Source organism: Argiope bruennichi, chromosome 3 (genome assembly GCF_947563725.1).
Source record: "Argiope bruennichi chromosome 3, qqArgBrue1.1, whole genome shotgun sequence".
NCBI lineage: Eukaryota > Metazoa > Arthropoda > Arachnida > Araneae > Araneidae > Argiope > Argiope bruennichi.
The window spans coordinates 113896232-113922818 of NC_079153.1; the positions used below are offsets into that span (position 1 = coordinate 113896232).

Below are 26587 nucleotides of genomic sequence, written 5' to 3' on the forward strand. Positions count from 1 at the left end.
ATTAATCAAATATTTTATAAAAGCTTTTGATTAAGATAGCTGATGTAGCAGAAGTACTACAAAAATGATTGGAGTTACTTCGAGATATATTACTAAATTTTAATATTTCAAGTATTTTGTAAATATTTTGGACAAAACCATTATAATAATAATAAAATAATAAGAGACAATAAAATTATTAAGTATTTAAAAAATTAATATATCAGAAATTTTTAAAGAAATGTAAATAAAATATTTTAAAATTGCTTTTACTGTTTTATCTTTTTCATATTTATTTCATCTACATTAATCATATTAAAGATTCCTATTCTGGGCGTTATGAAAGTTAAAAAAAAATTCATCCAGATGCGATCTTTTCAGAGTGAATTCTAGCTATTCTTCTTTAAACACAAACTATTTAATGATAAGTATAAATAGGTATATTATAAGATATTTGATTTACAAATCTATGTTTTATCTATCCATGGAAGTTTTGCCATGAAAGGCATAGGAAATCGGGATTGCATATGCTAAAGAGAATTTAATATGCACAGAGAAAGTTTGAACAAAGAATACAATCTTTAGTTTACTTTTATGCAAAATTAATTATTTTAATCTGCAGTTTCTAAGCTAAATATCATTAATTTTAATGTTATATGTAATATAATTAATTTTTAATGTGAGTTTTTTGTTTATCACTGTAAACAGTTGAAATTCAGAACTTTCGGAGTAATCTTAAATTTCTTTTGTCTCATCAGATGAAAAAATGATAGCTTTTTATTTTCTTGGAATAACTGAAATATTTGTGGCAGCCATCTGTTAATATAGGAATTTCTTAGAAAAACAAAATTTTTCTAATAAGATTACAATTATCTGAATATCATTTAGCAAATCACGTTTGTATAGGTAGAATCTAGCTTTATGCAATATATTCAGATGAATGAGCATACATTAAGCAATGCGATTGCAGTAACTGAAGACTAAAATTTAGTTTTAAATAATTTGGAATCGATGATTATAAAGAGGAAAATGGCTTCTCTTTGCTTAGATAGCCAATACTTTCATGTAGGACATTTTCCTACTTTTTAGCCGGAAAAAAATGTTAAAAAAAAACGGCAAATGATCAGAATGAAGGGCGTTTTATATTACTTAAAATTTATTTTTACCGTTACGCACATTTTCATATTATGACACATATGAGTCATTTTTGTTCAGAAGTTATAAGTAATATATTAAAGGGGAAATAGAAAGTCGCGGAAGATTGTGCTCCTTTTTCTTTTACTCTGAAATATTCTGCTTTTCAGTATAGAGAAATGCAAATGAGGGAAAAGTTAACGTTGAAAAATCCATAATTTGTCTAACTGCTGCAATATTTTTAATATTAAAACAACTTTCTCTAAATTTACTTAACAATTACATTAACTGACTTCTGTAAATGGAGATTCCATTAAAATATTTTATATTTCAAACAGAAAGTAACTATTATCATGTTTTCGTTTACGTTATCTGTTCTATTGGATAAGATTCTATTGGATAAGAAATGTTTGAAAAGCTGAAGCTCTAATTATGAAACTAAAAAGCTACGAAATCGCATACGAAAAATTCCCCTTTTCTGTAAGTTCGAATTTGCATAATCCCCACTGTTCGAATCATCAGGTGATATTCATGAGATTTATCGAAGGAAAAGATTCCGAAGTCACGATATGTGCGGTGTCATCACATTTAGCGAAATCTACATGCGCTGTAAATGTTTAATGAATCAGATGACGTCTTGAAAAAATATCAGAATTTGCTAGTTTAGTGGACAACAGCAATGAAAATTTCTTTTCGAAGATCAATATGCTTTATGGTTAGCTTGATCTAACTGTAGCAAATCATTTGTTCTCTGGAGGCTTTCATGTTCTTATCCAGGTTCGTTACTTTTATTTGTATCATTCATTAATTATTATATTTCGGAAATCATTGAAAATTATTGAAAACGTTGAAATTTGATTCAATTTTTAAATAATTAAAATTTTAAAAAATGTCCCTGGAATGGAAATTCTTATGATTCAGATATACTTGTACCGTGGATGTACTAGATTCAACGATCTGTTAGGAATGTTGGTGGCAGATACACAGAGACATCCAGACTTAAATATTTCTTTGTTTTAACAAGGGTAATAAATATGACATTAGTAGAGTTAGTAAAAATAATTTATCGTTGTAGTAAATTATAATAATACTGAATTTGTATTATTAGATGGAATCGTAACATATCGTATTCTTGGATACTGTAAATGGATCAACATAGTAATCGTAACATGGAATAAATAGCTTTACATAGGCAATCTGTAATATTTAAATATATACACAAATAGAAAATATGAAATAAATTCAATTCGTACTCACGTATACGACATATACCAATTCAATTTTGGTATCTTTGCTCATTTTATAGGAGAAAAAAAAATTGGATATTTTATCACAGCATAATGTAAGAAGTTTGATGTTAGATGCATAAACAGTCTTATCATGTAACGGAGTTCTTTATTTTAATAGATTAATTTTGATAATTTTATATATTTTTTGAGAGAAAAATTATCAAGGACAAAAGTAGGTATATAATTATCAGACAAAATAAATAATTATATACCTACAACAGGCATGGATTTCACTCTATTGAGTTTGAAGATTATCTGGTTTATCAGAATAAAACTATAAACGATTTCATGCTAAAATTAACTGTATAACTATCAGCTAAAACTATATATATGTATTTCTATATAATGAATTCATTATTTATTTTTCAATTTTATAGTAGAAAAATTTAAAAAGTCCAAGAATCCCTCAGAAAAGGAAATAAAAAAAGAAGTCAATAGCGCTGCTTTTTCGTATGTTAAATTAAATTTTAATCCATAGCTATGTCACTGTTTTTTTATCTACAACTAGGGTTTAACTCTATAGATACACGGTGGAGTCCTAAAGAATGAAATTTATAGTTGTTCTCGCAACCGTGTTCTCTGTGTGTTATTGCTACTCGGATTTAAATATCCTCCCCTTTGAAACAACTGGGCAAAAATTTCATCCACTAAAAAGACCTCTTCTGAATAGTTTACTGACGGATGAAGAAATTTTGAAATGCCGATATTTCTTGGACAAGTAAGTACCTACTTTTACCAATGTTTTGCTTTTAATTTCATTGAGCAAATCATCAAGACATTAAGAAGAATCAGTTTCATTTGAAAATAAAGAATTTTCTTATAAAAATTCTAGAATTGTATAAAATCCTATAACTACAATTTGGTTGACAGCAATTTGTGAGCAGGAATGCTTCTTAAAATAATTAAAAATATGAAAATAACAGGAAGGATTTTTTTTTTGAAAATATCTATCTTCTATTTGGAATTTTCTTTCTATTAATTAATTGTTATCATTATTACCTTAAAATACCATGAGTTTTCAGAGATATTATTACTTTCTCTATATGAAAAATAGAGAAAGTCTTGTAACCATTAATGAACTAGAGATTTTGAAGAACTTAGACGTTTAGACCAGCATGAGTTCGAAAAACACATTTTTAGCATTATGTATGTTTATTTGGGAGCACAATAACTCAAAAAAGCTTTGAGCTAGAGGGATGAAATTTAGAACAAATTTGTAGATTTTTATCAAATTTTGAAGGAAATCTAATGAGAGAAAATTTGTTTGGCTGGGCTAATACTAGGAATTCGCTAACTATAAAACGTAAAGGCACAGAGATAAAATATGATGCACAGGTTTATTATATAAAATTTAGATTCTCATCAAATGTTGAACCAAAGCTATCAAATAATTCCTCGCTTGCCTATCGGTTGTCTGATATACATGCAAAAGTAATAACTCCTAGAAACAATGACTTAAATCAGAGAAATTCGATGTGATTGCAAATGTATTGCAGGACAAATTTTAGTTTCAATCATTCGGAAAAAGTATTCAAAAGGTGTACTTGCACGATAGATAGAATAGAATGGCAGAATCACGTCAAAGATCTACATTCCATATCCAGCTATTGCCAATGCTATGCAAGGTATCCTAAGGTCCTTAATTTTAAGCAGGGAAGAGGAAGATATAAGGCATTTATTGAAGTATATGTGAGAAACCATACTTCAATAAATTCCCTTAGACCCGGCCGACCATTCTCTTTAGATTTTTTATGGCTAAAAACATTTTTTGAAAGCTTTTCCACAGCCCAATTGATGAATGCATGCGTCTTTAAAAAAAGATCATTGTAGCTTTAGTCAATATTGACATCACTACATATAACATAGTCATCCATTATTCTCTTCGGGATATATTTGAAATTCTCTTACTTAAGATTATGATAATTTGAGGATATCTTTTCCCAAAAATCAATAAATTTATATTGTTGTATCTAAAAGTAGGTTATTGTATCGCATTTTATTATTTTTATAGGGACGAATAATTATTACCTAAGAAATCGAAATGATTTCTGTAAATTAATTTACTACAAAATGCATCGATTTACTTGTCACCTTATTTCCAAATGCACTATGAAGATAACCCACAATATTTCTAACATTTTTTTTCGATAAATACAAAATTATTGTATTAATTAGATCATTTACTAATATCACAAGTTTCTTCAAAGTCGTTTCGATTCCTTATAAAATGACTGAATTGATAAAAGTTTCTAGAAAGTGGCAATTCAGAATCTAATACTTTTCTCACTTAAATCGTGCGTATTAACTTTGAAAAACTGATGTCTGCCTTTAAGAACTATGTCATTTCAATATACTTAGTCTCGGAGAACGTTAAATCTCAAGTACAAATTATCTCTACAACAGGTGCATAGAATAATTTGCGTAGGTGCTGAGACAGCACGTGTTTGGAGGGTTGAATGTATTTTTGTACTTTCATGAAAGTAATACGAACTCTGTGGTTACCGAACAGAGAAAGTTAATAGGCTGTTAATAGAGAATGTATTTTGCTATTGGATAATCATAAATCAGCTTGGAATTTGCGCGATTTGTGTAACTGTGATACATTGATTGATTTCAAAGTTTGAGGCATTTCAGTTATATGAAACACATTTTTTCAACTGCTTTCAAAATATTGAACTTTGAATTTATATTTTAAAAGATAATATAATCAATTTCTTAAAATATTTTGTTTGAGTTATTTTCTGGTCTTTTTATAATAATATTTAGGAGCATTTATTTCTCTTTATAACTTATCAATACATTTATTTCAATTTCAAGATTTACATATTTCAATTGTCATAGCAATGCTATGGTAAAAAGTATAAATTACTATTATATAAAAAGTTTGACGATAGATTTCATTAAATCATAAAGATAAACGCTAACGCTCTTCTATCATATTTCTTCTTTGTCCACAGAAAATAAATTTATAGCTTTTATATTATGTATAACAAATTTGGATTTTTGTCTATAATAAAAAAAACATCCTTAGTTAAATTTGTTTCAAATAATCTTATTACGGCCTATGCATAGAAGTTTCTACTGGCAGACTATAAAAGTTTCTTTTATATATTTTTTGTTAGAAGTAAATACTTGCCATTCATATTTTGTATTCAAAGACGTAACTTTATTTTAAAAATGCAGGACTGTTTAATTAATTTTTTTAAAAAATAGTATATTAAATTAAGGATGGTTATGAGCTCATTTAAGAAACCCTGAACACTAACCAAAAATGAAAATCTCATATAATTTTAAGCAGATGAAAATTATTGTTGTGCACATTTAGTACATGTCTACGCATGTTCACACAAATATGATTCAAACAGTTTTTTTAAGAAATAAAAATACAATTTGTTTTCAATTTACTATAAATTTATCAATTAAATAATATTATTTAAAACTACCAAGTTGCTTCTCAACCTTTAAAAAATAATTAATAAATAAATATAAATTCGGAAATACCATATTTGAGATGGCGAGGAAATATGACAGTTCAGGTAACTTCGGCTGTGTTCGAATGATAATATATGCTATATTGTACCATAAACTGAAACAACTTTACCAAGTCGAGCAACTATGATAATTTTTTAATAAAATGATGTTTAGTTCCCCATTAATTCCTGAACCCAACTGTAAAGATATCAATGATTCCATTACACAGAGAAGGCATTTAATGACAGCCTTTTTGCACATTGTAATCTTTATAAGTTGTTTAGATGTTTTAAGCAACATTTTTTCCCAACATATTGAAAAAGTAAGTGTTTTCGTAAATTGATCGGTTCATTCATTCAAATGTAAATAAAAACTTTTTGATCAGTTTAAATCAGTATATCTCGCAAATAGGGCATAAAAGAATCATCCCTCTCCAGCATTTGATCGTACGATGAGTAGAATAATCATTGCGAATAATAACATGAGTATAATATAGATAAATTATATAATAGTGATCACGTGTCTTTGCACCAACTCCTCCCAAAATAGGCGGTTGTGATGCTTCCCTAAACCTTTTCCGTAATAAAGATGCGTTCCATCATCGACGATGAAAACATTGCCATTATTGTATCCTTCAGGGAAACAAGAATATGCTTATTTATCTGAAAATTTCTCATCCATATACTTGTGCTGAACCCCCGGAGATATATATAGATATTTCAGATAAGAATATTCTTGATTTTTCATACTGAATTTTTATTTTCAAACAAAGGGGGGGACAGCTTATGGATTATTACAAATCAACAAAAATCATTTTTTATTATTTAAGAGCCTTAAATTAATTTTTAATTACATGTTAATTATATTACTTAATCACATTATTCGCCATTAATTATTAATTACCCTCCTAAGTGATGAGAGAATTCTAAAATGTATATTTTTTCACAATTTTATAATGTGAAAAGATTTTTTTTTTTTCATATGGAGATGGCGAAATCAATATGGAGTGAATCATAAATACATTTCATCTATTTAAATATTGTTGTCCTTTCTGTAAATATTTTTCAGCATTTATTTACTTTCTTCGTAGTATAGGTGAATACCATAACCAGAGATCCAGTCAAGAAGAATTAGAAGATAAATTATCCAAATGCGACTTGCTTTTACAGAAAAGCACCAAATTATCGGCAAAAAAAGATGATAATAACGTTGACAGATCGCCATCATTCAAAAGTGTTAATAGTCAAGACAATGAGTTAACCGTAATTGTGGATTCGACAACAAGAAGCTCCGAGGAAGTGAATAGCAAAAATAGTAATGGTGAGTTTGAATGAAAAGAAGATGCATTTCTATTAATGAGATGAGATATAATACCGTTTCTAAAAATAATGAATTATATATGAAATGGATTATTAAATAATTCCTATTTTATTTAATTTTTGATTGACTTCTTTGGTTGTATTTTATAAAATTTCAAATGGCATTTGAAAAATCGAATTGTCATTTTCATAAGCCTTGTTTATCATAAACATTACCAATCGAGTTTACTTGAATGAATAATTTAAATTGTGATAACAATTTTCTCAATAAGTAGATATTTCCAGCTGGTAGTTAGGTAAGGTACAGTCATAAAGTAGAAATATTTTTTATTAAGATTTTATATAGTAAATTTTTGGCAGCGATTTATAAGTTCGTTTTGGGTGCAGAAAGCATGCAATCTTTTAGTGCCATTTGCACCATTTAAATCGTACAGTCCTAAATGTCAAAGGTAGATATCTTTAAAAAAACCCGACATTTCTCAAAAGGTAAGAAAGAAAAGAAAGGAAGAGAAACTTTTCTCGTAATATATATATAAAATTTTTAAAAAATATTTTTTTTACGAAATGAATCGTTAATTGATACGATAATAGATACAATGAGATACAAAAAGTTTTTATGAATGAACTTTTGTTATCATGAGTAAGATATAAATAACAATAAAAAGCTTTTAAAATTGCATTTAAAAGAATCATTGTTGAATTCACTAACTCTGTTATCAATCTGGTGGATTAAAATCAAAAAAATTATTCCTGTTTCGACCTTAGATAGCTACGATTAGCTACACGCGTGAAACTTTCTGGAATTTTTTGAAAATAAATAATTTAAAATAACTAAATCAGTCCCCATAGAAAAAAGGCACGTGCACCATTAGAGTTCTATTTACTCCATAAATAATCTAAATATTATTTAATATTAATAATTATATCTTAAAAAATACTAATGTAATAACTATACCAAATTTCATGACGTTATAACTTTATGCGCTAGTCCAAACTAGTTCAATTAAATTTAATCTTTCCATACAAATTAAAGTAACTGTTCCAAATTATGATGTAGAGGTGCTCGTGACCACTTTGTCACACCGTGGAACTCCGAAACATCACGATGTTGCCGTTGCCGAATATAATATGCAAAATATACAAAAAAGGCGGAAAAAGAATGCAAAATAATATTTTTATTTCTCATAAAAGTTAAGACAAAAAGTATATTGGTTAATTTTTTTTTGATAAGTTATAAAAAAAAAAACTAAAGTTAAAACAACCAAAATTACTAGTATTAGTGTTATATTTCTTTTTAAATACGTTAAGAAAATAACTGGAAATGAAACAAAAAACATTATAAAAATGTAATGGGCATCTTTTGTTGTGTTTTTGATAAGTTACAAAATGGAGCTCATTTATATCATTAAATCTTAGTTAGCTCGAAATAAGGCAAAAATCTATTAATGAATTATTTACACATGGAACACGTTGATAAATTATGTTAATATGAAATATTTTGAAAATACCTCATTCTGAATATCTATACAAAGATTTAAGAAATATGTTGAAACGAGTAAATCAAATGGAGATTAACAAATATTAAGAAGAATATGCCATTAATCTAATTAATAGAAAATAATTTTTCTTATAAATTTTTCAATATCCAATATTACATTTTAGATTAATTTTATTTATAAAAATATAAAAATTCATAAATGTATCTGCAGACATCAGTGTTTAATTAGGACTTTTATGGAACCCACGCTTGTTAAGAAAGACTCGCAACTTAAAAGAAAATCAGAATTAACATTTTGGAAAATAGCTTGAGGGAAGTTTCAAATGAAAGTATTTTAAATAATCCTAGAAAGTATTACAGAATGTGTTTGAATACTGCTTTGTAGAATTTTAAGTGTGTTCATGTTTCTATTAAAATAGATTTAAAATGCCTCAATAATTAAATTTGAAATTCGTAGCAAATCGGCTTATATTTTGAACTTTTAGTGGGTTATATAGTGTCTCCAGCTAATATGTTTTCTACTAGAAGAAAAACATTTAAAAAATCAATTATCGAAAAGAAAAAAATTTTTAATATTTATTACAAAATATCAAAAAATGAAAAAATCTAATTCACTAATTATTTATTTGTGTGGAATAAATAAATAAATCCATGCTCGTCTAATAATCATGGGTCATGTCAATTTAAATTTTATATTCATTGCGCATCTTCTATTGTTACTCATAAGGTAAAGAACAATTCTTATGCTGATTTAAATAATTGTTTTCTTTTTGTTTCATATTTTCTTTGATAATATAATTCTGATTTTAAATTAACTCTAATAAATTTATTTAGATTGTTGAAATTCAGGAACTTCGCCTAATTTACTTATCGTGTTCAAAAAAAAGTTTAAATTATTTACATTCTTTGAAATTATTAAACAAAAACTAATTTTCCAAATGTTTAGGTATTTCTTTTAAATTATAAATATTTATTAACTTATTCACAATATTAAATTTTATTTTTATAGGTTAGTTTATAAACAAATATTCGATAAAATGGGAAAGAAGCCGGTTTTGTGTTATTTAGGCTTAAAAATTTCACTTCGATTTTTTTTTTTTTATGTCTTTAATAATTTAGAATTGTTCTGAGAGTTGATATATAAATGTCAGATTACAGATAGGAGTCGAATAGTACGTTTTTTTTTACTCAAATAATTGGACAAAATAAAAATACAGCGCCCTTTCACATCATTTATATTAGGTGACAAATGCGAGATCAAATTGCCTTGTGAATTAATATTAATTACACATTACTTTACACGCTCTATTCTTCGTGTGATTTCATTTCACTCCATATAGTATTTGCTACTTTTCTCCCCACTTTGAAACGCAAGTGAATAGTTCTTAAAAATTCACATCTCAAAAAATGTTTCTCAAAAAAATCTACTCATGAAATTATAAAGAAAAAATTACGAAATAAAGGAATTTTAATTATTACATTAGATTACAAAATGCAGCAATGATGCTGGAAAAACCAATTCATTTAAGAGTAATGAAATCTGCTATAAATTCTAAAAACTATTTAAAAAATAGTTCAATACTTACAGAAATTCGTCATTTTGAACCAAAATTGGTTATGAAATATATTTAATTATATATGTATGAGTGCATATATATACATGTATAGCCATACATATACAAATAAAAAAAGAATATGAAAATAAACTTGAAAGCTTTAATATTACTTCATACTTTTGATATGAACGTTTCGATTATAAACGAAATTCTAAACTAATTTAACTCTGGTATAATTATAGAGAAATTGTAATAAAAGACCAAACGATATTTATCCAACCAAACGATTTTTACTAAAATGCAAGGAAAGAAAATACACACACACACAAAAAAAAAACATTGCAAAAAATATAAAAAAATAAGAATAATTAGAATATATATTTAAAAAATTTTATAGGTTTTAATTTTTTCAAATATTAAAATGTTTTGGTGACGATTATTTTCTTTTTCGCATCAGATTTTTAGCTTAATGAATAATAAAATAGATATTAAAATAATATTCATTTCCAATGAATATCTTTACTTTATTTCTATTAATTTGCTCTTAATTATAGCAATGATCATGTACACACTCAAAAATGTATTTAATATCTTTGAAATGAACTGTTTTCTTAATCGGATATAACGGCCTTTGCTGTTCTACAACTTTCAACATTTCTGTCAAAAAAAAAAAAAAAAAAAAAAAATCTGTGCAGCGAATGTGCGAATAAATGCAGTTACTAAAATACAACGAAAAATATATATTTTTTAAAAAATTATATTAAAAATAATTTAACAAATGTAACAAAATTATAGAAAAATTATACATAATTAAGATGTATAATGTTAATGTTACGGAAAAGCCAAATTAAATTTTAAAGTGAATAAAAGTGGGTTTCCAATATTAATATCGCTAATATTTCGATTAATTTTTTTTATTAAAAATGTAATTAATATTTTGAATTACCTCTTTCTTATTCCTACTACTCTAAACATAAGTGCCTGTCAAATTTGCTAGCTGCAGGTCTATTGGCGGTTTATCCTGTAGAACATTTAGTATATGGTTTAATCTTCCATGTACCATGACGCAATTTACAGATATTATGCAATCATAAGTATTATGCAATTCATGGATAGTATATAAACATGGTAAAGTTTATACTAGACAATAAGCATTACGATGCTATCAATTTTTATTATTGTTAAAATACAGCGAGACTAAAATACAAATCCTTTTTTCAATGATATATGCACTAAATACAAATCCTTTTTTCAATGATATATGTTCCTTATTTGAATTCAGAAAAGAATGAAATCTTAAGCGGAATTCCTGACAGAAATGAAAATGGCATTTATTCAAAACTATCTTCTGGCCTGTACGAGAATTTGAAGGAGGTGTCTATTGAGACAACTTTCCAAGCAACTACCGAGAGCTCAGATTTAAGGAATTTGTTCTTAGTAAATAGAGGTTTGCACCTTTAAATATTTAATATAGATTTTTTCCTGCTACTTTTTTATAAACAATTTACTCATTTAAAAAGTGTCTGTGAACACAATAATTCAAAAACGCTTTAAGCTAGCAGATGAAATCTGGTAAGTGGTCTTTGAATCTGGAAAAACGGTGAAATCTAGTAAAACAAAATCCATTCAGAGAGAGTCCCGATGCCCGAATACAAGCTAACACGATCACTACAATTCGAAAAGAACTGGTTAGATAAAATTTGATTTAGCATCTAAAATGTATATCTGTATGTAAAATGTATCTTGACAAATTTGAAACATTGAAATTTGTCAAGACAGTGGCAATCTAACGGTTTGTACTTTTGCATGTATGTGAAGGTGGTAATTCAAAAACGCATTGATTTAAATAAATGAAATTTTGTATAGGATCTTGCGACTATAATTGTTATTCTGAACCCAGTTTGTGGACCGCGGTTGCCTGGTGGTAAGGACTCGGTTTCGGAACCGAAGGGTTTCAGGTTCGAGATCCGATTACACCTTTGAACCGCCGTTTAAGCTGGTCTGGTGCAGTCGTGGTCGTGGTCTAAATCAGTCGTGGCCAAACGTCCTCCAGCAGGAGTTGTGTGGAGGTTTGGAGAGGAATGGGCCATCTCAGGTGCCGTCTTTGTCATCTGATCATTGTTCAAAATTACGAGGTCCGTCCCAAAATAGCCCTAGTGTTGCTTCAAACGGGACGTTAATATAACCAAACCATTAACTGTATCCAAGCGATTAAGTGCCAAACAGGCTCTTTTGTAAGCTTTCTTCGCCAATGGTATGCGGTTAATAATAAAAAAAGTAATGGTTTTCCTTATTTTCCGATAAAGCACGCAATTCTGCAAACTGCGAACAAATTTCTGAGAGCTTTTAGTATTCATAGCGTTGTCCAAAATCCAAAATTTTATGCGGGAGCTGGAGAAGGGGCAGAAAAGATAAAATCTTTATCAAAAAACATGTTAGAAAGTTTCGTGGAGACCACAAAAGCAACATTTATTACAAATAATACCAAATTTTGTATCTCTAGGTCCAATAATCAACTTTAGAGAACATTTTGAATGATTTTGGAATCATATATGTCACATGAAGAGAGGAGAACAGACAGTTTTGCCAACCTATAAATGTTTTATAAGATTAGCGAAAAAAAATTAATTGCCATCTTCTTCATCTTCTCTTATTTCCTTTACTACTGATATGTGACAAAATATGTAATTACATAAAACAAATATGAATCAAATAAATATTGAAGCTTTCTATTATTGAAATTATTGCTTTCCTAGAAGAGACTCTTAGTTGAAACATTAAGGTTGTTTGTGTCTTGTGTAATTCAAAGGTTGGAAATTCAAATTTAATTTCAACCATATAATTTCATGTGATACAAGGTATATACAAGGTCGAAACTTTTATAATTTTTCGATACAATCACCAGCGTAGTATACTTGTTTCCAGCGATGCTAAAGTCGTAGAATATCTGAAAGTAGAAATAATTTTGTCAATGGAGAGGATGGAGCAAAATATTGTTTCAGAATCTCTAGACTATCTTGGTAGTGAATGCCAAGAACTTGTTTCTTTCTCTTTGAGCAAGAGGATAACGTCCAAACTCTAGCGAGAAAACAAAATCTGTTTAGGTTGATACCGAACTTTTCCAAGCATCAAATAGATAAGCCTTTCTTCCTGAACAATCAGCAAAAAAGATTCTGTTGCAAGTATTTTATAATTTTCATATCACTGGGAACATCTTGCACATAGTTCTGGTACACAGCATGAAAAGGTTATAAGCATCTCAAGCTATTATTCATGTTGTGTCAGATGTAATTATCGGATTGTCATTATTAAATTTCCAAGCTTTGTAATAGATAAAAAAAAATCTGGATGGAATAATCTCTATTGGAAAAATCCAATATCTAATTTAAATTGGGAAATAAAAAAATAACATCCATCAGTTTTTAAAGTTAATATTAAATTATATGATAGGCATCTATTATTTAGAAAATTTTAAACAAGAAAATCAATAATATCTATGTACAGTTCTCATAGACGTTTTAAAATATTAAATAAGACTAAAAGCTTTTATTGTTATAGAAATGATATTCTTTATAGGATTATCTGACAATTCAAGCCCAATCCTTATTACAGAGCAAAATGAAGCCAACTCAACTGACAAGCAGCCTGACAAACTTGAACATCAAAAGACAGAGACTGATACTGTAATTTTAAGTCCAATAAAAACGAATTGGAGTTTATGGAGTATACTTTTCGGTACCAGCGGTAAATATTCTGATATAATCTTCATGTATTATTATAACTGTAGAAATATAATAGCTTTATATTGTGATATGGAATTAAAAAAAGATTTTTTTTTCATTCTTTATTAATGTAAACTACATCAACAAGTTTAATTCCTTACAGAATCATCTGGCAATTCAAGCTCAGTTCTTGTTGCAGAACAAAATGAGAAGCAATCTGACAAATCTGAAGATCAAAATACGCAGTCTGGCATTATAATTTTAAGTCCAATAAATACGGGTTGGAGATTCTGGAGTTTCTTTTCCGGTGCCAGCGGTAAATATTCTGATATAAACTTCATGTATTATTATAACTTCAGAAATATAATAGTTTTGTATTGTAGAATGGAACATAAGAAAAGACCTTTTTAAAATCTTTTTTCATCAGTAAGTTTAATTCCTCACGGGATCATCTGGCAATTCAAGTTCAATTCTTGTTGCAGATCAGAATGAGAAGCAATCTGACAAACCTGGAGATCAAAATGCACAGTCTGACATTGCAAATTTAAGTCCAATAAATACGGGTTGGAGCTTCTGGAGTTTCTTTTCCGGTGCCAGCGGTAAAACAAAAATTCTAATTTATTCTTATTCATTTGATATTTTAAACTATAACTTTGTAGTAGGATACGGAACATAATTTCTTTATTTTTGGAAGCAAGCATAAGATTTTATCATTGAAAACTGCATTAGTAAGTTTAATTCTTTCTGGTGGCAATTCAAGCTCAGTTCTTGTTACAGAGAAAAATGAGAAGCAATCCTATAAATCTAAGAATCAAAAAATGGAATCTGGCATTGAATTTTTAAGTCCAATAAGTCCGGTTTGGAATCTATGGAGTTTGCTTTCCGGTGCCAGAGGTAAAAAAGAAATTCTGATATATTCTTCTTTATGCGTTGCTTAAAATTGTAGAAAATAACTTTGTCATGCGGTAAAGTACAACTAAAACATAAAGAAACTTTTTTTTTATTACAAACTGCATTAGTATATTTAATTTTCAAGTTATTTATGTTAGTGATATGATGATTTAGTATATGCCGAAAACTATAAGGCATTCCTCTGTTATATCTTGATGAGATGACTTATCATGTTTTAATGGTATATAAGTCAACTATCAGGATATAACAGAGAAGCGTCTTTCACCGAAGTTTTTTAAAATATAAATTTGTTTATAATTCATTTTATTATTGTAAATGAACAGGTCTGCTTCTTTTGTTCTTCATTTGTAAAGCAAAATCATTGGTGCCGGTTTTGAAATCCGTAGAGTAATTATAAAAATAATCCTTAAAATCATGAAGACAAACAATTTTTCAAGCTTCAAAGTGAAATATGAGAATTCAACATCATTCTTGCTTCTATGCTTTTTTTGGACATGATTAAAAACATGATAATATTGAATTAAATATTTCGATTTGATAAAGTAGAGATTTGAAAAATGTGTATTTATAAAAAAAACAATCCCTTTTTTTAGTTTCAGAAGGTAAAATTATATTCATTTTATTGAAATAAACACTTTTTTCATTGGAAAAACTTATTGTCTAGTTTTAAATAATATATACAACTGTAACATAAAGTGGGAAAAAAAATGAAAGTCAACATTTTCAGCCTTTCAGAATAATATTTCTATAAATTAATAATTCTGTTATAGTGAAGTTGCTAACATACGTAGAGAAAATAAAGGCTAAGTTATGTATTAAAATTTTTCTATATTTTTAGACTCTAGCGATTCTTCAAAAGAAAATCGATCTGAAAAGTTTTTTGAAAGGAATAAAACAGCAGAATCCGGCATCAACTTTGAAAATTCGATGTATTTAGAGTTCACAACGACTGAAGCTGGTGTATGGAATTTAATAATGCCAGGTAATATAAGCATTTTAATGAAATACAAGCCGCCTTTGGTAGACAGACAAATACATGCACATATATATTATAAATAGAGACTATATATATTATAAATAGAGACTTTATCAATATCCTGTCCTTAGTTAACCTTCATCCCACTAACTGGATCAGATAGGATATTATTTTCTTTTCAGAACACGGCCCTTTTCCTGCCTATCTTAAAAGGTTCAATCTGACGAAGAGTGATCAATACAGTTGTGGTAGGATTGGCATGGCACTTCATTATGTTAAAGATAATCTCTTGGCATATATAAAAACCAAGTATTTTTCCGTTAGCCGGGCTCAAATGTCGCCAATTCTGAACCAAACTCGAATATGGCGCAAGAAATTTGGCGAATTCTGCATAGTTTGGCGATTTTTCGCTTACGCCCGGCTAACGGTTTGTGAACCAAATGCGAATTTGGCGGAATTCTACATTATTTGGCGATTTTTCGCTTGCGACCGGTTAATAGAAAAGTACCAAAAACCATCACCAAGCCATGAACAAAAATGGCTGAAAAGAGTCGTCAGTAACTTCCTATCCAAGGCAAGATATTAGTAGGATAATTAAATTTATCAGTGAAAAATAGAGATCTTTTATCGCCTTTCGCTTTCAACATCAAGTATTATATTCACAAGGACTAAAGGGAAAGAAAAGGATTAAAAAAAGCACCACTGTTTCTTCACATACATTTGCATTCATAAATATCAATCAAATATAGATTTTCTTTATTACTCTTAATCAAATTATTTTTTATTAGATTTTTATTACTGCATCCTCATTTATTATGTCATGATAACAAGTGAACACAGAATTCATGTGTTTCTTGCATACATAATATCTTTCCGCATATTATTATTCCATATAATTTTTCTATAATATTTCAAAGTAGAATATCTTTGTAAACGGTTTCATTTTATTATCATTTCTTATATGTTTGTAAATTCAATACATTATTTTTTTTCCTACTGTAAATATTTTGGTATTTAATAAAATTCCAGTAACATGCCCATCAAATCGTTCAGTGACCAGAATGGTATGGATGCGGGGATATGAGACGGCGTTCTGTTCTCTATCTCTAAAGGAAAGAGAATGTAAAAGTTCGAAAATCAAGTTTTAAAGTATGTGATTATGTTAAAGTTGTTTTTAGCGAAAATAGCGAATATTTTTTATTCACTATTTTTCACTTCTGAACAATTTTCTTGTTTTTTATGGCACGTGTCATAGACAAGCTCGCTGACGAAGTCAGCGATTTTAAGCCCAGAGAGAGTCTCTTGATTTCAGTAGCACCATCTAGGGCCGAGAGTGCGTCTTAGTTACTCATGCGTCACAGCCCTTTTTAAGGGGCGAACTTCATTCACAGGAAGATGACACACACATATTTGCCTGCACATACCCTTTTTACGGGGGGGGGGGCTCTCACACACCTCACAGATATAACGCAGGAGATGAACAACCATACCCGAACCAGGAATCGAACCCAGGATACCCAGATCACGGGGAAGATGAGCTTCCACAAAGCCAGAATGCCGGCACAATTTCCTTTATAAAATCAATTAAATTCTGTTTCTACTTTCATCTACATGGGAAAATACATTTATGTTTATGTTTGCATAATGGAGATTTTAATACTATTTTTTATATCTTTAAAAGTTATTTTCTTAAATTTTAAATTTTAGCAATAGTTTTTTTACTAAAAATTTTATAAATTAAAAGCTAATGTTTAAAGATAACGATTTCATATTATATGTCTACAATTCTGCTATCAAAGCTCTCTTTTAAAAAGATTTTATATTTGCTTTAATCCTTTTTAGTACCAAAAAAAAAATGAAATTTTCATGTATTTATCAGTCGAACCTTAATTCAATTGCTAAAAAACATGAAATTAAACACTGGAAGAAAACTGGATAGAAATACAATTTCTTAGTTCAATTTAGTAAATTTTTTCTTAGTAATATTTCTTAGTTCAGAAACTAGGCAATATATTTCCTTATATGCAAAATTTAACAAAAATAATATAATTTAAACAGAAGGTTCGTAGAACTATCACTTTATAGCAAAATAAATAAATAAATAAAAATTCCTATTGTCAATCGCTGTCCTTTCTTGATTTTTAGCTGATATAATTAGGTTTCATACCTGTTTTTTCGGTACCTATTGATATTAATGACTACAAACTGCCGAAAAAGTAAAAAAAAAGTGGTAACTAATGAAACCATAAAGCAACAATATACCGTATGAATAAAACATATATTTTCAAAGTTACTAAAATATGTAACTGAAATTGAATAATTTTTAACGCGTTTTTTTTTTTAAATACTGCGTTAAAAAAAGAAACTAAATTGACCACTTATAAAAAGAGAGGCTTCATAATATGCACAGCCGGAGGCCTTGAAATGCTTATATCCACCACTGAATCAATGAATGAGTCATGGGAAATGATAACTGATATATCATTGCGCGGAATTAAATAGTTCAGAATAGAATTCTAACATATTTAAGAGTATTTAATACATTGAACTGGGTCAAAATTTAAGCATTAATAATGCGTGATTGGAGTACAAAAATTCTCCATTTATTCCCGAGGTCGGGGATCTGGCATGTATTCAACATCCATTAAGAGTATCAATGGATCTCTCTTTTAAGCAATGATCTAACATTTCAGGAAAAAGTGCGAGCTCTAAAATATGCGACTCCCGAAATCCTTTGATCTGAGCAGCTGAAATGTCTTCCTGTCTTTTTTTTCAGAAGTGCAGGATACACCATGTTTTAAATAAGTAAAAGATAACATTATAGCTGAAATCGGGAAAATCATGACAGAAAACGCTTTAAGGTGTCACGAAGAATAGTATTTTGTCTCATATTAAATGCACATTCTTTCATCATTTGCTCTGGTTCCAATAACGAAGCAATTCTAAAGATTTATTCTAGTGTTCACTTTATCACTATATTTGTATGATATCTTCTTTATATTAAAATTTATTTCTTTTGTCAGTTCTATATAATAATGTAGAGCTTCTTTTGTTATCAGAACACTTTACAATACAAATTTATTTTTATATTTCCTTAATAAATAAAGGATATTTATAAGGAAGGATATTATTCTGAGGAGGAATAAAGGATATTATTTCAAGAAGGATATGATAAATTAAATATACAATTTATTTGTATATTTCATTTGTATTCATTTATAATATCCTCCTCGGAAAATTTGCGGATCTAACATTTTCAAACCATATAAGCCATACATATTTTATGCTGTTGTTAACCAGACATCTGAATTGGATTTCATAATCGAAATATGATACAGATACTTACTGTGATATTAAACTTGTGATAATTGAAATCGGTTTTTAAACTAGTGATATGAATAAATTTGCACAGACTTTTGAAATAAATGCAAGTACGATAATATAAATCATATTTGTCAAAGAAAAAGTGTTAAACTGAATTCTATGAATATTTCACTTAAAATAAAACAATTATATAGCCATATCTATATAAAAATTGAAAATAATTCGATACAAATGCCTCCAAAAAGTACGACATATTCTTAGTCAGAAAACATTCAAATGTACCGTGAATGTAATTATATAAGAAATTTATCGAGTTTATTAAAAAAATTTTACAAAATCTGTAGATATCGTGTCATCTGACATGATATTTCTTATCTAATTAATGCAGGTACGAAGTGGTGCGGGTCCGGAAGCATTGCGACGCATGACGACGATTTAGGATATTTTGCAGATGTCGACAGATGCTGCCGGGCTCATGACAAATGTGATGACTTAATGATGCCCGGAGAATCCAAATACAATCTGACAAATACTTCACCTTTTACAGTGTATGTATATACATCTGGTCTCATTATAATTATATTCTTGTCTTATTATCAACTGTACTCGTGGAACAGGGGAAATCTTATAGTATACTAGCCGTCTTTGGCAACCTGCTTGTTCGGCTAGATTATTGGGCTAAATCCTAGGGACGGGTACAGCCAAATTTGGCGCCAAACTTTAAAGATAAAGTCTCCAGCGTCTCTTGAAAATATTCATAATATTGAGAAATAAAATTCTGAAGATTACAGCGTCCGCGGGGCTTTGCGAGTAAAATTTGGCGGAAAATTGCCAAATGGTACCTGTCTCTAGAACTGTACCAGATTATTGATTTTTATAAATGATTAATATGGAATAGCTAAGTCATACGGATTATCCGTTTGCCGACTATTAAGTCTACTTTAGCTACTATTACTTGTTAAAGTCTCTATTTGAAGTCTATTTCTTTAACATCTTGTATATTCTCTAACTTTATGAAATACTAGCCTTCTTCCTAACATTTCTAACGAAAAGTTTTCATTGCATTTGAAATAATAATTTGCAGCATTTCTAATAATTTGAATTAAGTGAAGCTGCAAAAACATTCAATGAAACAGTTTGAAACGTTCGCATAATTATCTGTTTACATTTTAATGTTGCCATTCGACAATAAATAATAAGAGAGATTTCTGTACCACGTACATTAGCTATTTATATTATATAGAGATTTTTACTTTATTAGAATAATAATTTCATTCTTTAAACCAAAATTAAGATTAATTTAGAAGGCCACAGATCTGTTCAATTATTCGGAATTCGTGAATGGTTTTCTTATTCCCTATTACAAGACAAGATATTATTAATTGAATCTCACCTTCGAGGTCAGAGTTTTGAAATTATAGACAATCTGTAAAAATTACCAATTTGTTGGAGCATATTCTATATCATGGTTCAGAACCATATGCAGTATCATGGATTATTAATCCATGATATACAATACGTTACTAATTATTGTGGTGTTTTTTTTCAGAGTATAGTAGAATGCCACGGAGCTAGAAATAGCATAATAGCTAGGTGCAATAATATGCTATGGAACAAGAATATATTGATCCTAAAACTATAAAATAAGCAATTAAATCAGTGTGCAAAATGAGAATAGAAAATTTAAATTAGAGTCTTGTAAAGTGCTTAGTGTTAAATTTAAAGCATAAATACAGCATTTGACAGCTCTATGTAGTTTAGGAAAGAATAATTCAAATATGATACTCAGTACAACATTAGAAAGATATTTTGTGAAAAAGAATTCTGCTTAAAAGTGTATAGATACATATTGGCAAAAACGAACAATACAATAACGGAGGAAAGAGCTCGGCACCTAGCTTATAATTTCGCAATGAACAATAATGAAATTTAACTTGTTAAATAAAATGTGGGGGAGACAGAAATATTTAAAAAATTAGTTGAGACTGCTCATGACAAGGCATACTGCAAAATTATCTAGTATAAAACCATAAAAGACAAATTTGTCAAAGACAACAACTTTCAATTCAAACATGTAAAAGCATTTTTAAAACCTCGATGTTGCATAATTGAGATTAGGTCCTTTTCCTCCTCAAGGGACTAGCGAAATAAGAGTAACATTAGTATAGATAACATTATGATCTAAATATTCCATAAATTTTACATAGAATTAAAATTTTTCAATTAACTTTTAATCTTACAGATCAAATTTAGGTAGAATAGATGTCACATAAAGCAACAAAAATTAAAATATATAAATTATTATTTTTTTTTTCATTTTATAGATTCAAAAAATTGCTCTTAATACATTTAATAGAATTGTGGTGACGCTTTATAAGCCAGATAACAGCTACGAGACATGAGAAATTTCTTTTGTCTAGTGGTCTTGTTACTCGGCTACGAACCCAAAGGTTGCGAGTTCGATCCTCGCCTACCGCCAGTAGCAACATTGGTGACCCGATGACGAAAATACGCAAACTTCATACAACTGTTGTGGCGCCCTCTACCAGAAATAAATAAATAAAAAAATGCAGCTGATAAATAATCAGCCAAAAAAAAAAAAAAATGGATAAGACGCTACAGTCAATATATCACCACTAATAACAGCAAAAACAGGACAAAAAATCGTTCGTCTCACCTCCGACGCACTGAAGGGGGAGTAATGTGGTGACGCTTTATAAGCCAGATAACAGCTACGAGACATGAGAAATTTCTTTTGTCTAGTGGTCTTGTTACTCGGCTACGAACCCAAAGGTTGCGAGTTCGATCCTCGCCTATCGCCAGTAGCAACAGAATCAGCAACAGTGGTCTCGAAACTTGCACCCATATTCTCCATAAAATTCTTATTCTAATTCATCCGCGTAAAGTTGTGGACCTCCGTTAAGGTGCATTGTCTTGCATGGCATTAATGAACAATAGTTACGAAATATAGATATGTGAAATGAATATAACATTTTTACTAGATCTATCATGCAAATATGAATTTTAAAGGATTTTTTTTTATTCGACAAACTGAAAGTAAAATTTGATATAGAATTACAATTGTAATCCCACATTCACATATCGAATTTCATTGATTTAAGTCATTGCGCTTATGAGTCACTAGCTTATACCCGCGACTTCGCACGCGTGGAAATAGATCGGAATTTATAGCATGAATGGCTTTATCTTTTGTTACTCCTGCGCATGCGTAAATTTTCAACGCCAATTGGGGCAACACAAATGTATGAATTTTCTACGCCAGTTGGGGTATAAATTTTTAATTTCCTTTATTCTATTTTATTTTAATTCAAAAGTACTTCAGAATGAATTCGAAAGATCGATTAATTAACAATGTTTAATTTTAAATGTATCGAACACTAAGAAAATAAACAGAATCGTTTGAAATGATAGTCAAAATCATGTTAAGCCTAATCTCATTGGCGTGGGGAAAAGAAAAAAAAAAAAAAAAAAAACTCTGAAGCTTTACTCATTTGGCGGGAAAGTTAGTTTTTACTTAATAAACAATTAACCACTCAATTAAACGGAATAAATAGTAGCATATGTCCTATTCCAGACTATAATATATCTCTCAGCTAAATTTCATCCAATTCTGTTCAGCCGTTCTGGCGTGATTGACTAACAAACATCAATCCAAACTTTCACATTTATAATAGTAGTAGATTATGTTTATATGCATGCGAAAGAACAGATCGATAGATGACCAAAATTTTGAGAGATTTGGCTCAAAATTTGATAAGAATTTAAATTTTAAATGCTATACCTATGCACTAAATTTTGTCGATCAAGCTCTTCGCGTTTCGTAATCATCGAATTCACATGACTGGAACAGCAAAGTAAACAAATGTCCTATAAAATAGATTTCATTCACAATTTGAAAGAAATCTACAAATGTAGTCTATATACTAAATTTCATCCGTTTAGTTCAAGAAGTTTTTGAATTATCGTGTTCACAGACAAACAGACATAATAATAAAAATTTATTTTTGGAACTCAGGGAAGTTTGAAATGTGAAGCACGGATATTCATCAAAATGAGTTCGAATTTTTATGACAATTACAAGACTTTCGCTATACTTTGTATAAAAGAAAGTAAAAGTAAAAAAGTGATTCAAGTCGCAACAGTCTGTTTTTTTTTTTTTTTTTTTTTCATGCTGCTTCACGAAATTCATCTAGGATTTTTATTTCATTGATACCTCTTCTTCAGGACGCTCGTCGTAGGTAATGAAAACCACAACAGAATACATGAAAGATTAACCCTTATAGTGGCAAGATTGCTTTTTTGAAGAAAAGCAAAAAAAAAAAAAAAAATGAATATAGGTAGCTATACATTTTGTATAGTATACCTCATTTTGTATAGTATACCATATATACAACTTTATAAAAATTATTTTATAGTGGTAGTATATTTTTATAAAGTTGTATGAATGGTATACTATACAAAATGAACATAAGGGTTAAAGAAATATTAAACATCCATCACTGAAGCTTTATAGATATGATATAGATCCACCTGTATTCGAATTCAAATAAACGAAGCAAGTAAAATAGCAGCTAATTCTAAAATCACTCAGAATGTATTAATACAAAACGAATCTAATAATTTCTTTTATCTTCAAAGAAAAAAAATGTGTAGTTCTAAAAAGAATATTCCCATTGTCTTCTTTCAGATTAAATTGTAAATGTGATGACGAACTGTATGACTGCTTAAGTAAAATAAACAGTGTTGCTTCAAATACCGTTGGAAATACTTTTTTCAATATCTTTGCCAGAATGTGTTACACATTGGATTATCGAAGAAAATGCAAGAGGTATTCCCGCTTGTAGTAAGTAAAACTTTTGTAAGTGATTTTAAAGAAATCTATATATTAAATATTTGTCAATTAATTAAATACTGCCTTAAAACGGAATGTCAGTCTTTGGTTGAAATTTAGTTTAAGATGCCCTTTGACGTCATCAAAAATATCAACACCGCCAAAGTTATAAGTCAAGATTCTACCATAACTGTTTAACACCTTTATCTGATTAGCCATCTTGATTAACGACTTAGGACTGTAGCCATCCTTGGCGAAATGAAGGGGCATCTTAAACAAAACTCAATCTTTTAACGGAATTAGCATGTAATCACTAGCCAAGATAATATAGGGAATGTCAAAATAAAAGAATAGAGTCATCGGTTTATTTAATGTGTCGATTCAATAAATATAAATACTGAGTGTAAGAGCAGTGCCACACAAAACTCCTTAGTCCCATGAATGCTTTAAATATAAAAGAACAGTATCTGCTCACATTTAAAATTTAATTATTTCGACTTAAAAATTCTGGAGTACTGTTCATCTTATCAATTCAATTAAAATAACTATTTATATATCATAAAAAAATAACTATTTATATATCATAAAAATACAGTATTAGAATTGATAATGATGATGGCTCTATACACTTACTGTATAAAAAATTGTGGGCAACATAAATCTAAGGTGTAAGAGTTTTAAACTGTAATATATATATATATATATATATATATATATATTTTAAATTTCATATGCTTTTCATGCATATTTTCAATACCCTTTCAAATAATTTTTCAGAAAAATTATTTTTAAAATTTTGGAGTTTTATAAGAGATTAATACTGTAACTTTGATGAAGTTAGTGTAGATAAACCATTTGTTAACAAAAGTAAAAGATAACACTCGCTAATCCCAACTCGAGTCATTATTCAAAGAAATAAACCTTACATCTGTTTTAATCCATAAGACGAAATGACTCGAATCTTCCAAATTTAGAAAGAAACAACAAGACATGCTTTTTATAAATTTTTGATATTTTATTGCATTTAAAATTCAGATTTAAGTTCAGAATCAAGCAATGATTGAAAATTTTTAAACATCTCCATTTTAAAATATGCTGCTCTTCCCTGAGATATAATTGGTTGTATACAGACGTGGAAAGAAAATTAAAGCAAAATGAAGTGAATGGTGTAAATCTTTTGAATTAATGCAAGTTATTTGTCTATTAAAATTTGTTTAAAAATATTTTTCTGAGGAAATAACTGAAATTTTTAACTTAATCTTACAATTAAAGGTTAACAAACATTTCAAAGGACTGCACAAAAAACACCTCTCAAAATTAAAAATGTTCAAGCATGTTACCAATATTATGTTTCTTAAGAACAGGAAAGAAATGCTTGTCATATAAAAGATAAAATATTTTAGAAATTTGTTTACAAGAACAATAGGAAAAAAAGTTTGACTTAAGGTTAATGTTCATTCAGTAAAGTTGAATTTTTTAGAGTGATTAATTATTAAAGGCAATCTAGACATTTTTTTAATTGTAACCTTAAAAGCCTTTTGTAATATAATGTCTAACCATCCAAGATGGTAAACTTTTATGGGATTTCATCATGCTTGACTAGAAACTGGACATTAACCTTAAATCTTACCTAAAAAAAAAAAAAAAACTGAAGGAAATTTATATTATATTTATATGTTACAATTTATATTCAAACAAAAATTTATTTTTTAGTTTAGGTTGTTTAGAATATGAGATTGACAAAACAGCAGAAAAAGTTTATCAATGGAAACCAGCAAAGAAATATCTCAAGATGCCATTTGTAATTTCTAGATGATATATTTTAACCAAAACCATTTGTTGCACTGATGTGAAAAAAGGGCTATTTGTTCCAAATACAAGTAATAGATTGCAAAAATTTTAAATAATTTTTGTTATTTAAAAATCAGGAATAAAATGGTTGAGGATTCTTTTATTCCAAGGATTATATTTTGCTTCAGAACAGATTTGATATTTATTTCAAAACTGTCACAAGACCTCTTTTAAACATAGGATACAACAAAAATATTTATAATGGTAAAATTAGCAATTCTGAAATATGGTGTTGGTTAAGTCAGATCAAAATCCTATTGTGATGTTATAAAAGTCCCCCCCCCATTTGTAATTTTGAATGGTCATCATATTACAAGAATAATATTTAAACATATAATTTCTTACCAAATTTCCATATTGCACCAGTGGGAGGATATTATAACAGGAAAAGAACACCAAATGGTAGAAATAATCAGGTTTTAAACATATAATTCTGCAGTCCTGAACCTGTGACTTTGATCAGTACACCATCGCTACCAGAAAAAATAGTAAAAACAAGTAATATAAATTAAAAAGACTGTATTCTAGATAATTTTCTTGAATTGTGAAACAACTAATAATTTGTTAATGCCATCTTATTTGATCGTATAGTGTATTTTTCATTTCTGTCTCAAAAGCCATTTTAACACTGTGTAAGAGAATGTGTTGAAGGATTCCAAAATCAACTGCCATTTTTGTATAGACCTGAACTTTACTCTTGAAGA

General features: G+C 28.5%; 1 protein-coding gene across 7 annotated transcripts; it reads left to right on the plus strand.

Annotated features, from left to right (window-relative positions):
* Positions 1-1755: 1755 nt before the first annotated feature.
* LOC129964145 (uncharacterized) lies at positions 1756-25997 on the plus strand. 7 transcript variants are annotated; one of them, XM_056078848.1, is made up of 12 exons: positions 1756-1890; positions 2911-3120; positions 6964-7193; positions 11529-11693; positions 13859-13990; positions 14132-14284; positions 14451-14567; positions 14746-14862; positions 15719-15862; positions 19569-19728; positions 23889-24044; positions 25746-25997. In XM_056078848.1, the coding sequence occupies exons 2-12, from the start codon at positions 2948-2950 to the stop codon at positions 25846-25848; spliced, it is 1650 nt and encodes a 549-aa protein (XP_055934823.1). In that variant the 5' UTR covers positions 1756-1890; positions 2911-2947; the 3' UTR covers positions 25849-25997. The 7 variants fall into 7 exon arrangements, with proteins under 7 accessions (XP_055934823.1, XP_055934821.1, XP_055934825.1 ...); XM_056078846.1 differs by having other exon boundaries at positions 13823-13990; positions 25746-25996; XM_056078847.1 differs by having other exon boundaries at positions 1765-1890; positions 2926-3120; positions 13823-13990.
* The last annotated feature ends 590 nt before the right edge of the window (positions 25998-26587 follow it).

Coding starts and splice junctions, on each gene's coding strand:
- LOC129964145 (XM_056078846.1), top strand. CDS start 2,948: ATGAAATTTATAGTTGTTCTCGCAACCGTGTTCTCTGTGTGTTATTGC. Junction 15,863..19,568: donor ATGGAATTTAATAATGCCAG/GTAATATAAGCA, acceptor TAATTAATGCAG/GTACGAAGTGGTGCGGGTCC. Junction 24,045..25,745: donor AAGAGGTATTCCCGCTTGTA/GTAAGTAAAACT, acceptor TTTATTTTTTAG/TTTAGGTTGTTTAGAATATG.